Consider the following 14995-nt stretch of genomic DNA (forward strand, 5'->3'; position numbering starts at 1 on the left):
TGGCCCCCAATCACCCCCTTCCTCAAACACATGTAAATATTGGACTATAAATTGTGCCTTCCTGTATTATACTTATGCTAAAATGTTTTCTATTCTGAGCTATTTACTTAGTTCGTATTCTTATCTTTTATTTTTCATTGTTGCATTATCAAAGGAACATGCAAGTAAGCATTTAGTTGGATGGTGTATACCGTACATAGGACTAATCCAACTGGAAACTTGTTTGTTTTGAGCAACTTGGTAGAGCTGCTGGTACCTGTAGTCAATACTGCCATCTGCTGGTTATAAACAAACTGAACTGTTTCCTCTGTCGGTAAAAAGTGTGACAGACATGTGATAAGGGAATCGTATGGTAATGTTCTGGTCACAATTAAACCACACAAATGCCAAAACGCTCCAACCACTTTTTAATAGATTTGTTTCACAAACTAGGGGTGAAGAGAATGCATAGAGTCAGCCACACTTCTAAGAGGCTCGTCAGAGACATGGAAAAAATACAAATTAGAGGAAATAAATGGAAAAGGAACACACTTGTTAGTAATTAATAGACTTCTAAAGGACACACCCACCCCTACAGGGTCTCTCTCACACCTACAAAACAGAAGGGCATGATAATCATATGGAACGGAAACACTAACACACAATTCAGACATTCAAGGGCAAAGCGAGAACAGACCCATGTGAAGGAACTGTGTACCAAATGTCTCTAGATATAAACACACAGCGATACACCCAGAGTAGAAGTACGTACGTGTAGAGCAGGGATCAATAAAAATATATATTATACAGAGAACGCCCAAAGTATTGGGACAGGGACACGTTGTTTTGGCTCTATTCCAGCACTTTGGATTTGAAATGATGCAATGACTGAGGTTAAAGTGCAAGCTGTCAGCTTTAATTTGAGAGTATTTTCATGCATATTGGATGAACAGTTAAATTCTAAACACCACTTTTTGTACATGGTCCCATAAAATTGGGGGACAAAGTATTGGGACAAATTCAGATGTGTATCCTAAATGAGTCGTGAATGACGATGACAGATTTGGATGCACAAATATCATACCCCCAAGAAATGCTAACCTCTCTCCATTACAATAAGAGGGGAGGTTAGCATTTTTGGGGGGGTATGATATTTGTGCGTCTAACTTTCTCATTATTCACGATTCATTCAGGATTATCCTGAAGTGTTTCGAAATATATTCTATAATTTGTGATAAAAGTGACTCAAATGGCAATACATTATTTTGTGCCCAATAGAAATTAATGATATATAATCTGAAACAACCAAAAACAAACAACATGCATCCAATCAATTATAGTCACAAGATTGATGTAGTCAATGCATGCTATGAATATATTACCAAAAACTAAAATGTTTACTACTTTAATACACAAGTGAATTGGTCCCCTAAAATGGAGGGACTATGTACAAAGTGCTGTAATTTCTCGACGGTTCACCTGATTATGGATGAAAATCCCCTCAAATTAAATCTGACAGTCTGCACTTTAACCTCACAGCCATTGCATAATTTCAAAGTGCTGGAGTACAGCGACAAAACAACAAATTGTCACTCCCAATACTTTGAGCTCCCTGAATATATTATTGTGGAAACTCACTCTGGGTCTCAACTTACTGTTGACAGTTTGAATTTGTACAATTTCAAAATGTTGTGCATCAGCAGTTTTTCTCATGTCAGTCACTGACAGCCAGGTAAAGTACTTTTAAAATATTTTTACTTATGTAGTTTGAGTATCTGTACTATTTATATATTTTTTCAACTTTTACCCCACTACATTCCTAAAGAAGATCATTTACTTTTTACTCCATTTTCCCTGACACCTAAAAGTACTTGTTACATTTTCAATACATAGCAGGACAGAAATGGTCCAATTCAAACAGTTATAAAGAGAATATCCCAACTGCCTCTGATCTGAGACTCACTAAACAAAATGCTGTTTGTAAATGTCAGTGTTGGAGTGTGCCCCTGGCTATCCAGGCTGCATCACATCCGACTGTGATTGGGAGTCCCATAGGGCGGCGCACAATTGGCCCAGCGTCATCCGGGTTTAGCCGGGGTAGGCTGTCATTGTAAATAAGAATTTGTTCTTAACTGACTTTCCTAGTTAAATAAAAATTAAATAAAATCCTTGAATAATAAAGTGCCGTCTGGGTTGCTTAATATAAGGAATGTGAAATGATTTATTTTACATTTGATACTAAAGTATATTTAAAACCAAATACTTCGACTATTACTCTAGTAGTATTTTACTTGAGTAATTTTCTATTAAGGTATCTTTATTCAGTATGACAATTGGGTACTTTTTCCACCACTGATGTCAGCAAAAAAATGATTAGATTGGTAAATTAGTCTAGCGGCCAGCTATACTTAGTAATTATGGTAGAATTACTGGCCGGATGGCCCCCAGTGAATTTGTTAGTCAGTCTCCCTCAGATGTATTATAAACTGCAAACATTTCTCGCAACTCTGTCAAAATGAGTAGAATTGCAGGAAGTTAGCTATAAAAAATATATTTTATCTGCCCTGTGTCAAAATGTGTAGAATTGCAGGAAGTTAGCTGTAAAAAGTATAATTTCTCTGCCCTGTGTCAAAATGAGTAGAATTGCAGGAAGTTAGCTATAAAAAGTATAATTTCTCTGCCCTGTGTCAAAATGAGTAGAATTGCAGGAAGTTAGCTATAAAAAGTATATTTTATCTGCCCTGTGTCAAAATGTGTAGAATTGCAGGAAGTTAGCTATAAAAGTATAATTTCTCTGCCCTGTGTCAAAATGAGTAGAATTGCAGGAAGTTAGCTATAAAAAGTATAATTTCTCTGCCCTGTGTCAAAATGAGTAGAATTGCAGGAAGTTAGCTATAAAAAGTATAATTTATCTGCCCTGTGTCAAAATGAGTAGAATTGCAGGAAGTTAGCTATAAAAAGTATAATTTATCTGCCCTGTGTCAAAATGTGTAGAATTGCAGGAAATGACAGCGCCTTCAGAAAGTATTCACTCCCCTTGACTTGTTTTACAGCCTGAATTTAAAATGGATTCAATTGAGATTTGTCACTGGCCTACACACAATACCCCATTCAACCCCCTGTGAAAGCGGAATTGTTTTTAGAAATGCTTACAAATTAATACAAAATTAAAAGCTGAAATGTCTTAAGTCGATATGTATTCAACCCCTTTTGTTGTGGCAAGTCTAGGAGTGAACATTTGTAACCGACCGGCTCAAAATTTGAAATCGTGTTTTTTACATTGGATAAAAGTAGAGACTCAGAGCTACAACATTCTATACCATACACAACAGTTGAAGAACAATGGGGAAGTCATTTTGCTTTGGAAGTTGATAAACTTGTTAACTCACTTTTGAGAAAATGGCCTTTGAATGTTTTGGTATCCAGTGAAGAGCCCTTTGTCTACACCCATTCAGCATCGTTCACACCCTCTTAAGCTTTAGCCCCACCCATCTTTTTAAAGGTTGAGCCGAGCATTCTGTACTAACAGCAGTCAAGCACCCAAGTTAACTTGCTAGCTACTTCCAGACACAAATGAGAGAACAGCTCACTAAACATTACCTGCCCTAGCAGAGCTGGTTGGGCTGTTATGTTTTCCAGAGCATTGGTGACTGCAACTGTGCTGCCAGATTGTCCATTCATAAATTGGGAGCGTACACTGGACGCTCTGGCCGAGGGGTAGGGTTGATCCGAACATTCAATGGCAGTCAAGCACCCAAGCTAAAGGTGGCTAGCTACTTGTAGTCACATAAGTTGCATGCACTCACTGTGTGCAATAAGTGTTTTAATGATTTTTTTATGGATGTAGGTACACAGACCTGTGAGCAAATGTGGCCCCTCATGATGAGTTCAGATTTAGTGGCCCCCACCCCCATCAAAGTTGCCCATCCCTGGTGTAGAGTAATACTTCCCAAACCTCTCCTCAGGGACCACCAGATGGTTCACATATTAGTTGGCGCCACAAATTGGCGATAGTTGACTAATTGAATCAGGTGTGCCAGTTTAGAGCTACAAGAAATATGTGAAACGTTCAGTGGTCCCTAAGGAGAGCTCGGAAATCCTTGGTGTAGTCACTCAGAGGTACAGATTGTTTTGTTTGCGGAGCACAAGCGGATTTCACCGTTGACCCTCTTTAGAGATGGTGCTTACTACATACAACCTTAGTTGTTTTAGTGAGGTTGTTTGTTGCTTCTACAGCCTTCATGATTGTCCCAGCCCTGTCACCCAGATCTGTTGGCATGGAGAGTGACGAGGTGCATTTGAGCAATGCACACATCTCAAAAGAAAACTAGCTACAGTTTATCTAGATATTAACACAACTCCAGTCATTACCGTCTTAATTTTCTGGGTTCCAGAGTGAATATTGAGTAGCAATAGTCCTTTTCTGTTAAGGAACGGTCATGATATAAACCTAATTCTTCTTTCTAGCATTAGTGTGACCTGTGGATATTTGAGTGAATGGCTGGAGTGAATGCACCAATTTGTAAGTCGCTCTGGATAAGAGCGTCTGCTAAATGACTTAAATGTAAATGTAAATGTAAGCTTACATGTGCTGGAAAGGCTTTGTGCTCTATCATGTGAGCGGGGAAAGGTCAGTAGGTGAGGGCATCTCTATGGTTACACACAGCTGAATGTAAACAACAGGTAGACAAGGAGATGAACATTGTCATCTTGAAACAGAACTCAAACAAAATAACAGGAAAAACTGCTAAATAAAATGGAGGCGAAGTAGGTAGAGAGCATCTTTTTGCTTTCCATCGAAAAACAGTCCGATTAGAAATCAAACAAAACAAACCAGAAAAAAAGACGTTGCAAAATGAAACATTTTTGAAAAGCAGTCTTTTTTCTAGTAACTACACATATACTGCATCACGTACACTCGAGTATCCCATCTATTCTCATACGCAGACTAAACTGTACAACACACCTCCAAAGTGAAAACTGGACAGAGGATTGTCTCATCTGTAACACTTGCTTGGATTCTGAGGCAGAGAAAGAAGAGATGCAACTGTAGGTCAGAGCAGGTCTACAGAAAAGTGCATAAAGAATCACACATTTGTCTAAGGGGGAGAGGAAACCTTGGGGGTTCAGAGGTTCACCCAAAACATAGAGTTTACGCTCCCATGACTGGGCAGAAAAATTCAACAATATTACATCTTATGAAGACATTAATATATACCATTTAATATCATTATTATACTGAACAAAGATATAAAAGCAAAATGTAAAGTCTTGGTCCCATGTTTCATGAGCTGAAATAAAAGATCCCAGAAATGTTCCATACGCACAAAAAGCTTATTTCTCTCAAATGTTGTGCACAAATTTGTTGACGTCCCTGTTAGTGAGCATTTCTAATTTGCCAAGATAAAACCACAACACAATGCCACAGATGTCTCAAGTTAAGGGAGTGTGCAATTGGCATACTGACTGCAAGAATGTCCACTAGAGGTGTTCAGAGAATTGAATGTTCATTTCTCTAACATAAGCCGTCGTTTTAGAGAATTTGGCAGTACATCCAACCGGCCTCACAATCGCAGACCACGTGTAACTACGCCAACCCAGGACCTCCATATCCGTCTTCTTCACCTGCGGGATCATCTGAGACCAGCCACCCGGACAGCTGATGGAACTGGGGTATTTCTGTGGGGAATAACTCATTCTGATTAGCTGCGCCCTCTTCCCAGGCATGTGGAATCCATAGATTTAGGGCCTAATTTATTTATTTCAATTGACTGATTTCCTTATACGAACTGTAAACTCAGTGAAATTCTAACGTTTATATTTTTGTTCAGTATACAAAATTGTCTTGTTAAGTTATTGATTTTATGTAAATATTTTTTCATTCTTAGTATATTCACAAGGTTGGTGGTTATTTCACTACCATAGCACGATGGCTTCTGATGCGAGACAATGCTCCCATCGTCTTTAGTTTGTTATTCCTTGAGTTGGTTAGCATTCAAGTAGTTAAAAAGGGCGGATGATTCTGGTCAGTCTAGGTGCTGAGGGAGTGGGTCAGAGGTTCTTACGGTCACCCAACTCACTTTACAGAATGCAAACAGAGAAAGAGCCCAAAGTGCTGTCCACACTGACCAGGCTGTACAGTAAAGACTTCTGCAGATGTCTTCCAGTAGGAGTCAGTACTGTCTACAGTGTTAGTCAGGATGTCAGTCAGGGCTAGCCTGTCAGAGTGGACTAGCTCCTGTGTGTGTGTGTATGTTGACCAACTGGGGTGGAGGGGACCAGGCTTCGTCCTGAGTACCAAGTGGACCCAACCAGCACTGTGTGTGGTTCTAAATGCCTGCGGTCCAACTGTGGTCTACTGAGATCCAGAAACCAGGGCTGGTCTGACCTTTGCTTCCCCACATATCATTATTATGCATCTGTACAGGTCAGTTGAAGTCGTCATGCAAGGCACATCCCCTATCCACCTCGCTCCACACTATCCTCACCTCAAGACCTCCCTGCACTCAACAAGCCTCTACTACCAATTGCCCCCGTGAGACACAAACCAGAGAAATGATTAGCATTGTTAGACTCTAAACTAGCTTGAGTGCTCTCCCCAATGTACCTGCTCCAGTAAGCTATGCGCTTGTAAAGCTTATTTTAGGAGAGACACAATAAGAGAGGGCAAGAAAACAAGAGAGAAAGGGCTCCTAAGGACTAATTTTCAATGAGACAGCTTCTTTTAAACAACTTTAAACCATATCCCCAAAACAAACATTGATTTCCCGTCTACCAACCCCTCTTTCTGTGTCGTGCACCCTGAAAACAACCCAACTCCCCATCCCAAAAACAGGGTGCTTTTGGGACAATTTGCTTTAGTTTTAGAAAGACAGGATGGAGGGACTGGAGGTGGGAGAGATGACAGTCCCTGGTCCCTCTCCTGTTTAATTTCTCTGGGGTCTCTTTATGCCATCCGTCCACGTCGGCCCATCTCTCTCTGGGGTTTCATCTTGGGTCGTAGGTCAAGGGTCAGAGGTTAACCATTCAGCATGTAGACCACTAGCTCGTAGGTGCACATCATGATGGCGGTGTTAGGGATCTGGCGCACCAGGTGGGTGGTGAGGCCGCGGTACAGCGCCCGGTAGCCCTCTTCCTTGGGCACCGTGGTCAGAGTCTGGAAGAAGGAACGGTACTTGGTGCCTTCCTCCCGTAGCCGGGTCCGGATCACTTCTGTAAAGAGGGGAGAGGAGCACGCTCATTTCCTGGTGACTCAAAATAAATACTTTCCCAATACTAGATTCCATACTGGACTTAAATATAATTTACTCTCACAGTAACATGGTCTAAGATGCACGTGTGGGCTCCCGAGTGGTGCAGCGGTCTAAGAGGCGTCACTGCAGTACCTGGTTTGAATCTAGGCTGCATCACATCCGACCGTGATTGGGAGTCCCATAGGGCAGCGCACAATTGGCCCAACGTCATACGGGTTTGGCCGGGGTAGGCCATCATTGTAAATAAGAATTTGTTCTTAACTGACTTGCCTAGTTAAATAAAGTTAAATAAAATAAAAAGGACAACCAATATTAACTACAGGTGCTAACTAGTATAAGGACAAAAAACACACGACTGACTAGAACCCCCCTCTCCTCCACTCAGACCACTCCCACCCTCCTGCTCCCAGAACACACTGCTCTCACCATGGGGGTAAGCGATGGACGTAGCACAGGTCTTGGAGGTGGCGGCGGCGAGCATCATCCCCACAAAGTCCGAGGCGTCCTTGGACGCCTCCTCCTCCTCGTCCATGTGCTGCGCTGCCTTGGCCTCCAGGATGCGCCGCTTGATGCTCTCATAGATGACAAAGTGGATCACAGTCTCCGAGATTCCAGCGTAGGACGCTGACATTCCCCGGTAGAACCCTCGCAGGCCTTCTGTCTGGTACACCCGCCGCAAACACTCAAACGCATTCATGGGCTTCTCCCCGCGGTTCCTATGAAAAGACAGGCGGAATTGGGATTTACCAATGGTACAACCGACACCACATCCTAACTCCCCCTCTAGCCACTACCTACTCAGACGTGTGTTTACCTGGAGTCCAGCTGCATGCGAGTCTTGATGAGCCAGATAGGGTTGGTAGCTGTGATGGCTGTGAACCCTGAGAGGAAGGACAAGAGCTCACATTTAGACACACTTTACTTAATAGACTAAACACCACTAACACTTGGAGTGTTTGTCTACCAAGCTGCAGAACAAAACACTGTTCAAAACGATCAGAAATAGTGGCGGGTTAAATTAACTGTCAACCCCACTTCCAAGAGAGAAAGGAGCTCATTAACATACCACAGTATGACAAGGCCAAGGATATCTGTGTCGTGACCGCATGTGTGCTGTAACGTGTGCATGTTAGTGTGTGTAAAGGTTACACTCCCATAATAATCAGTGTTAGGATGCTTTTGCCCAGCAGTCATGTTGACACTGATCTCAGAGTTATTCCTAGCTCTGCAGAAGCCACTTGGCTACACAGCTCTCTGTATCACATCACTACCATGTACCAATGAGCTCTATGTGTCACATATCTCTCTACCAATGGCAAACAGGCGTCTTTTCTCACCTGACTGTCAACACATCAGCCTCATACCGGGGCCAGACTATTCCCCTCTCCTGTATCACAGAGAGAAGCCAGTTATGTGGCAAAACTAGTTCTACAGGTAGCAGCACCTCATGGCATAGCCACTAGAGGGGGTATTTGAGGCGTACATGTGCTTACTAAATAAAGCAGAGCCGACCTTGGCTAGACTGGTGGAAGGACCAAGCCATGCTGCTCAGAGGGATAGGGTGTTAACAGAAACCTGTCAAAAAAACAGTCTCACGTTGGCTCTGGTTCTCCATTACAGAAACATGCAGTGCTCTTTAAAAGCCCAGCTTGCCTGACTGACCTCAATTCTAAAGGGTAGAAGCCAGGAGTCTAGGCTGCATGACATATTGCATTCCTCTTAGGATCACTGTGTCACTGGACAGAACGAATCTTCTAGAGAGACTATTTCCTAATCTAGAATATAGAAACCTAGAATAGGAAGGTGAGGTAGGGGACCTCTACAGAACTAGTCAGTCTGCGTTAGACTGGACTTACCACCACTGACCCGGTCAGGTCCAGTCCTCTGGCATGTCTGACACTCCAGGTTAGGCTATCATCCAAATGTACTACCTAGAGCTGACTGAATACTCACAGAAAAATGTATGACTGAAAAGTATAACTACCAATGAAAAATCTAGAAATAAAACTGAAATAAGACTACACGTATAGTGTTAGAAGGTGGGTGTGGTTACCTGCCAAGCCAGCAGATACCATGTGGACCTGTGTGGAGTCTGGCTGAAACACTCCATTCAGTCTCTCTTTGGCACTGGAGTACGCAGCAAAATAGATGGCTCTGGAGGAGGAGACAGGATCCAGCGATTAAACAGAGAAAATGATACGTTACAGCACAGGAATCAATACCTTCACCATCCCTGGTGGGGAATCCCTTGTCCTGCCAAGGAACTTATGACAAACAGTAGAAGGCCACAATTAAGAAAATAAAGTATTGAATGTTATGGTTGGGCAACATCTTTACTGCAAAACTAATTAGTCTCTCTCGTAACCCAAGTTATGTAAAGAACAACAGCCTCTTATGCATGTAAGCCACTAGTCTTCTTCCAGCAGCAGTGTAGCTAGTTAATGACACAACATTACTTAACACACTAAACTGTATTGTCCAGCTAGCTACTAATCTGACTGGGTTAATTATGAATAAAGCCACAACGACTGGGCAGATTAATAGGGGTGTAACGGTACATGTATTCCTACCGAACCGTTCGGTATGGGGACCTTGGTTCGGTCAACACTTGAACCCGAATGAACAATCAATTTATTTATTTTTTATAAACATTGAAAACACACTAAGCCTATAGGCATTGCCTATGCTGCGTTGTATGCCTCAAGTAAATCTTTTTTTTTTTTTTTTAACATCAGGCTATTCTGTTAAAACAACGAGAGCCTATGCACACATTGGAATCAAAATTTGAATCTTAATGTCCGCATTTCAAACTGTCTGAGGTGGTGAGTGGTAGGGTGGATAAACCAGGAGGATTCTCCATCATTGTTTAAATCTCCAGTTTGGGAAAATGTTGGTTTCCCAGTAGATTACAATGGCAATTGACAGAGCTGTGGATATACTGTTAACAGTAAGTCGCTACTGCTCAATGAGAATAACCTATGCAGCTGCTAACACCTCAAACATGTTGACACATTTACGCCGACGTCAGCCCAGTATTCCTACCACCGGAGCAATCATACCCCATAATGACAAAGCAAAAACATGTTTATAGACATTTTTGCAAATCTATTAAAAATAAACAGAAATGTGACATTTACATACGTATTCAGACCTTTTACTCAGTACTTTGTTGAAAAAACTTGGCTAGACACTACAGACTCGAGTCTTCTTGGGTATGACGCTAGAAGCTTGGCACACCTGTATTTTTGAGTTTCTCCCGTTCTTCTCTGCAGATCCTCTCAAGCTCTGTCAGGTTGGATGGGGAGTGTCGCTGCACAGCTATTTTCAGGTCTCTCCAGAGATGCTCGATCGAGTTCAAGTCCAGGACATTCAGAGACTTGTCCCAAAGCCACTCCTGCGTTGTCTTGGCTGTGTGCTTAGGATCGTTGTCCTGTTGGAAGGTGAACCAGGACCCCAGTCTGAGGTCCTGAGCAGGTTTTCATTAAGGATCTCTGTACTTTGCCCCAATCCTGACTAGTCTCCCAGTCCTTGCCACTGAAAAACATCCCCAAAGCATGATGCTGCCACCACGCTTCACCATAGGGATGGTCCTCCAGACGTGACGCTTGGTATTCAGGCCAGACAGTTCAATCTTGGTTTCATCAGACCAGAGAGTCTTGTTTTTGAGTCTTTAGGTGCCTCTTGGATAACTCCAAGCGGGCTGTCATGTGCCTTTTACTGAAGAGTGGCTTCCGTCTGGCCACTCTACCATAAAGGCCTGATTGGTGGAGTGCTGCTTGTCCTTTTGGAAGGTTCTCCCATCTCCACAGAGGAACTCTGGAGCTCTGTCAGAGTGACCATCGGGATCTTTGTCACCTCCCTGACCAAGGCCCTTCTCCCCCAACTGCCCAGTTTGGCTGGGAGGCCAGCTCTAGGAAGAGTCTTGGTGGTTCCAAACGTCTTCCATTTAAGAATGATGGAGGCCACTGGGTCCTTGGGGACCTTCAATGCTGCAGACATTTTTTGGTACCCTTCCACAGATCTGTGTCTCGACACAATCCTGTCTCGGAGCTCTACGGACAATTCCTTCAACCTCATGGCTTGATTTTTGATGACAATCACCATCGACTGTGGGACCTTATATAGACAGGTGTGTGCCTTTCCAAATCATGTCCAATTGAATTTACCACAGGTGGACTCCAAGTTGTAGAAAGATCAAGGATGCTCAATGGAAACAGGATGCACTCGAGCTCAATTTCGTGTCTCATAGCAAAGGGCCTGAATCCTTATGTAAATAAAGGTACCGTTTTTTCTTATTTTATACAAATGCAACAAAAAAAATTTTATTGGGTATTGTGCGTTGATTGCTGAGGATTATTTAATCAATTTTAGAATAAGTCTAATGTAACAAAATGTGGAAAAAGTCAAGGGGTCTGAATACTTTCCAAAGGCACTGTATGTTTATAGCCGCGGATATGCGCCCATTCTCGGTGGTTGAGAAGAATAGTAGGTTTCAGCACCTCGTGAAAGTGCTCGAGCCACATTACGAACTTTGGGTAGTACCCGCTCTATATATAAAGCAAGCTAGCTTTTTATGGCTGCAGGGGCAGTATCAAGTAGCTTGGATGAAAAGGTGACCAGAGTAAACTGCCTGCTCCTCAGTCCCAGTTGCTAATATATGCATATTATTATTAGTATTGGATAGAAAACACTCTGAAGTTTCTAAAACTGTTTGAATGGTGTCTGAGTATAACAGAACTCATTTGGCAGACAAAAACCTGAAGAAAAAAAATCCAACCAGGAAGTGGGAAATCTGAGGTTTGTAGGTTTTCAACGCATCGCCTATCGAATACACGGGGTATTTTTGCACTTCCTATGGCTTCCACTAGATGTCAACAGTCTTTAGAACCTTGTCTGATGCTTATACTGTGATGTGGGGCCGAAGGAGAGGGGATTGAGTAAGGTCTATCATGACCTGAACATGCGCTGACCATGCGCGTTCATGTGAGAGCGAGCTCTGTTCCATCGCACTTCTGAAGACAAAGGAATTCTCCGGTTGGAACATTATTGAAGATTTATGTTAACTTCTTATTGCTGCAGGGGCAGTATTGAGTAGCTTGGATGAAAGGTGCCCAGAGTAAACAGCCTGCTCCTCAGTCATAGTTGCTAATATATGCATATTATTAGTAGTATTGGATAGAAAACACTCTGAATTTTCTAAAACTGTTTGAATTATGTCTGTGAGTATAACAGAACTCATATGGCAGGCAAAAACCTGAGAAGTTCCACTTCCTGTTTGGATTTTTTCTGAGGCTGCTAGATTTTCAAACAAGCTCCCATTGAAATTACAGCGAGATATGGATGAGTTTTCACTTTCTACAGCTTCCACTAGATGTCAATAGAACTTTGTCTGATGACTCTAATGTGAAGGGGGGCCGAAGGAGACAGGAATGATTCACCACTGCCATGAGGTGACCGCGCATTGAACACGCGCGTTCATGTGAGAGGCAGCTCCGTTCCATCGCTCAACTGAAGTCAATGTAATTCTCCGGTTGGAACGTTATTCAAGATGTATGTTAAAAACATCCTAAAGATTGATTCAATACATCGTTTGACATGTTTCTACTGACTGTTACGGAACGTTTTGACATTATCTGCTTTTAGTGAACGCGCTTCGTGACTTTGGATTTGTTTACCAAACGTGCTAAAAAAAAATTAGCTATTTGGACATAAATGATGGACATTACCGAACAAAACGAACATTGCTTGTGGATCTGGGAGTCCTGGGAGTGCATTCTGACGAAGATGAGCAAAGGTAAGTGTAGATTTATAATGCTATTTATGACTTTTGTTGACTCCACAATTTAGCGGGTAACTGTATGGCTTGCTTTTATGGCTGAACGCTGTTCTCAGATTATTGAATATTGTGCTTTTGCCCTAAAGCTTTTTTGAAATCTGACACAGCGGTTGCATTAAGAACAAGTTTATCTTTAATTCTATGTAAAACATGTGTCTTTCATCAAAGTTTATGATAAGTATTTCTGTTATTTGATGTGGCTCTTTGCAATTTCTGGAGGCATTTCTGAACATGGCGCCAATGTAAACTGAGGTTTTTGGATATAAATATGAACTTTATCGAACAAAACACACAATACATATATAAACATGAAGTCCTATGAGTGTCATCTGATGAAGATCAAAGGTTAATTCTATCTCTATTTCTGCTTTTTGTGACTCATATCTTTGGCTGGAAAAATGGCTGTGTTTTTCTGTGATTTGGCGGTGACCTAGCATAATTGTTTGTGGTGCTTTCGCTGTAAAGCCTTTTTGAAATCGAACACTGTGGTGGGATTAACAAGAAGTGTATCTTTAAAATGGTGTGAAATACTTGTATGCTTGAGGAATTTTAATTTTGAGATTTCTGTTGTTTGAATTTGGCGCCCTGCACTTTCACTGGCTGTTGTCATATCGATCCCGTTAACGGGATTGCAGCCCTAAGAAGCTAGAGCCAAAGTTGTCAACGAATTGGCCAATGCACCCGTGTTGCACTTACTACTGATGGATGGACCTCCAGGGCTACAAAGAGCTACTTAACAGTGACAGCCCATCACATTATCACATTAGCAGGTAGCCTAGTGGTTAGAGCGTTGGGCCAGTAACCGAAAGGTTGCTAGATCAAATTCCCGAGCTGACAACGTAAAAATCTATCATTCTACCCCTGAACAAGGCAGTTAACCCACTGTTCCTAGGCCGTCATTGTAAATAAGAATTTGTTCTTAACTGACTTGCCTAGTTAAAAAAAAGGCCAAATAAAAATGTCAATTACCCCAGAGGGAGAAATGAAAAGTACGTGCTACAGACACGCCCCCTTTGAGTCACATAAGTGCCCATATTTCTCTCTCTGTAAGAAAACAAAACATAGCAAACTAGAAAACAAAACAAACTATACAATGTCAGCTATGTTTACATACTGATTTCACACATATTGCAATTTATTTCAGGGTTGTTCATGAGTAATCGTGTTTTCATTTAAGAAAATAGTGTTGTTATTCCTGAATGTGATCATATATGGAGTCAGGAATACCAACACTTTGTATTAACTTTTTGGGCAACACAACAAAATTCACATGGAAATGTGAATTGTCATTGAAAGCATGGCTGCATTCCAAACACTTTAAAAAGACACACCCTTATCCCCTCAGCCCTCAAATTAAGTGGACACTTCTGATGACGTCTGACGAGTATACACTTGTAGGGCAACGGGTGAGGGAGGAAGGAATGATTTTTAAAAATGGACCGTCCTTGCCCGGAAATTCATCACTCGTTCATCCTGCGATGATTGTGTTTTCAGCCACCGGTAGCTTGTGGGTGCTTTATATGCGCTACAGTTAATTATGATTGCATGCCTACTTATATTAGAAATATACGCATACTGTATGATAGCTAGCAAATTAATTAGCTAACTAACATTAGCCTGCCTAGCTGGAACTTCTGAAGGACAATGATTTATTTCTACAATTTCCAAAAGCTAACCAAACAAAAACATTATTACTTTTACGAGATGCGTTTGTGCCGTCATGTGCACTAGTATCACAATTTCTAACCTTTTTACAATAGTTTGTACTTACACTTGTATGTTAACTTAGGGCCCCGTGTGGCTCAGTTGGTAGAGCATGGCGCTTGCAACGCCAGGGTTGTGGGTTCGATTCCCACGGGGGGCCAGTACAAAAAAAGTATGAATGTATGTACTTGTGAGTCGCTCTGGATAAGAGCGTCTGCTAAAT

The 14995-nt window shown here is 41.9% G+C and overlaps 1 protein-coding gene and 1 non-coding gene across 2 annotated transcripts in view; one reads left to right on the top strand and one right to left on the bottom strand.

The window, feature by feature from the left end:
• Positions 1 to 390: 390 nt before the first annotated feature.
• LOC129831800 (solute carrier family 25 member 36-A-like) overlaps positions 391 to 14995 on the bottom strand; it is a 28622-nt gene continuing 14017 nt past the window's right edge. Inside the window, exons 4-7 of the mRNA XM_055895260.1 lie at positions 9286 to 9386; positions 8047 to 8113; positions 7659 to 7948; positions 391 to 7191 (exon numbers count right to left, since the gene is read on the bottom strand). Coding sequence (XP_055751235.1) covers positions 6998 to 7191; positions 7659 to 7948; positions 8047 to 8113; positions 9286 to 9386 — 652 coding nt within the window. The 3' untranslated portion in view covers positions 391 to 6997. The remainder of the gene's footprint in view (positions 7192 to 7658; positions 7949 to 8046; positions 8114 to 9285; positions 9387 to 14995) is intronic.
• trnaa-ugc (transfer RNA alanine (anticodon UGC)) lies at positions 14858 to 14933 on the top strand. The gene has a single exon. It is a non-coding gene; the product is annotated as a tRNA-Ala (tRNA).

The sequence above is a fragment of the Salvelinus fontinalis genome, chromosome 33 (genome assembly GCF_029448725.1).
Source record: "Salvelinus fontinalis isolate EN_2023a chromosome 33, ASM2944872v1, whole genome shotgun sequence".
Taxonomy (NCBI): domain Eukaryota; kingdom Metazoa; phylum Chordata; class Actinopteri; order Salmoniformes; family Salmonidae; genus Salvelinus; species Salvelinus fontinalis.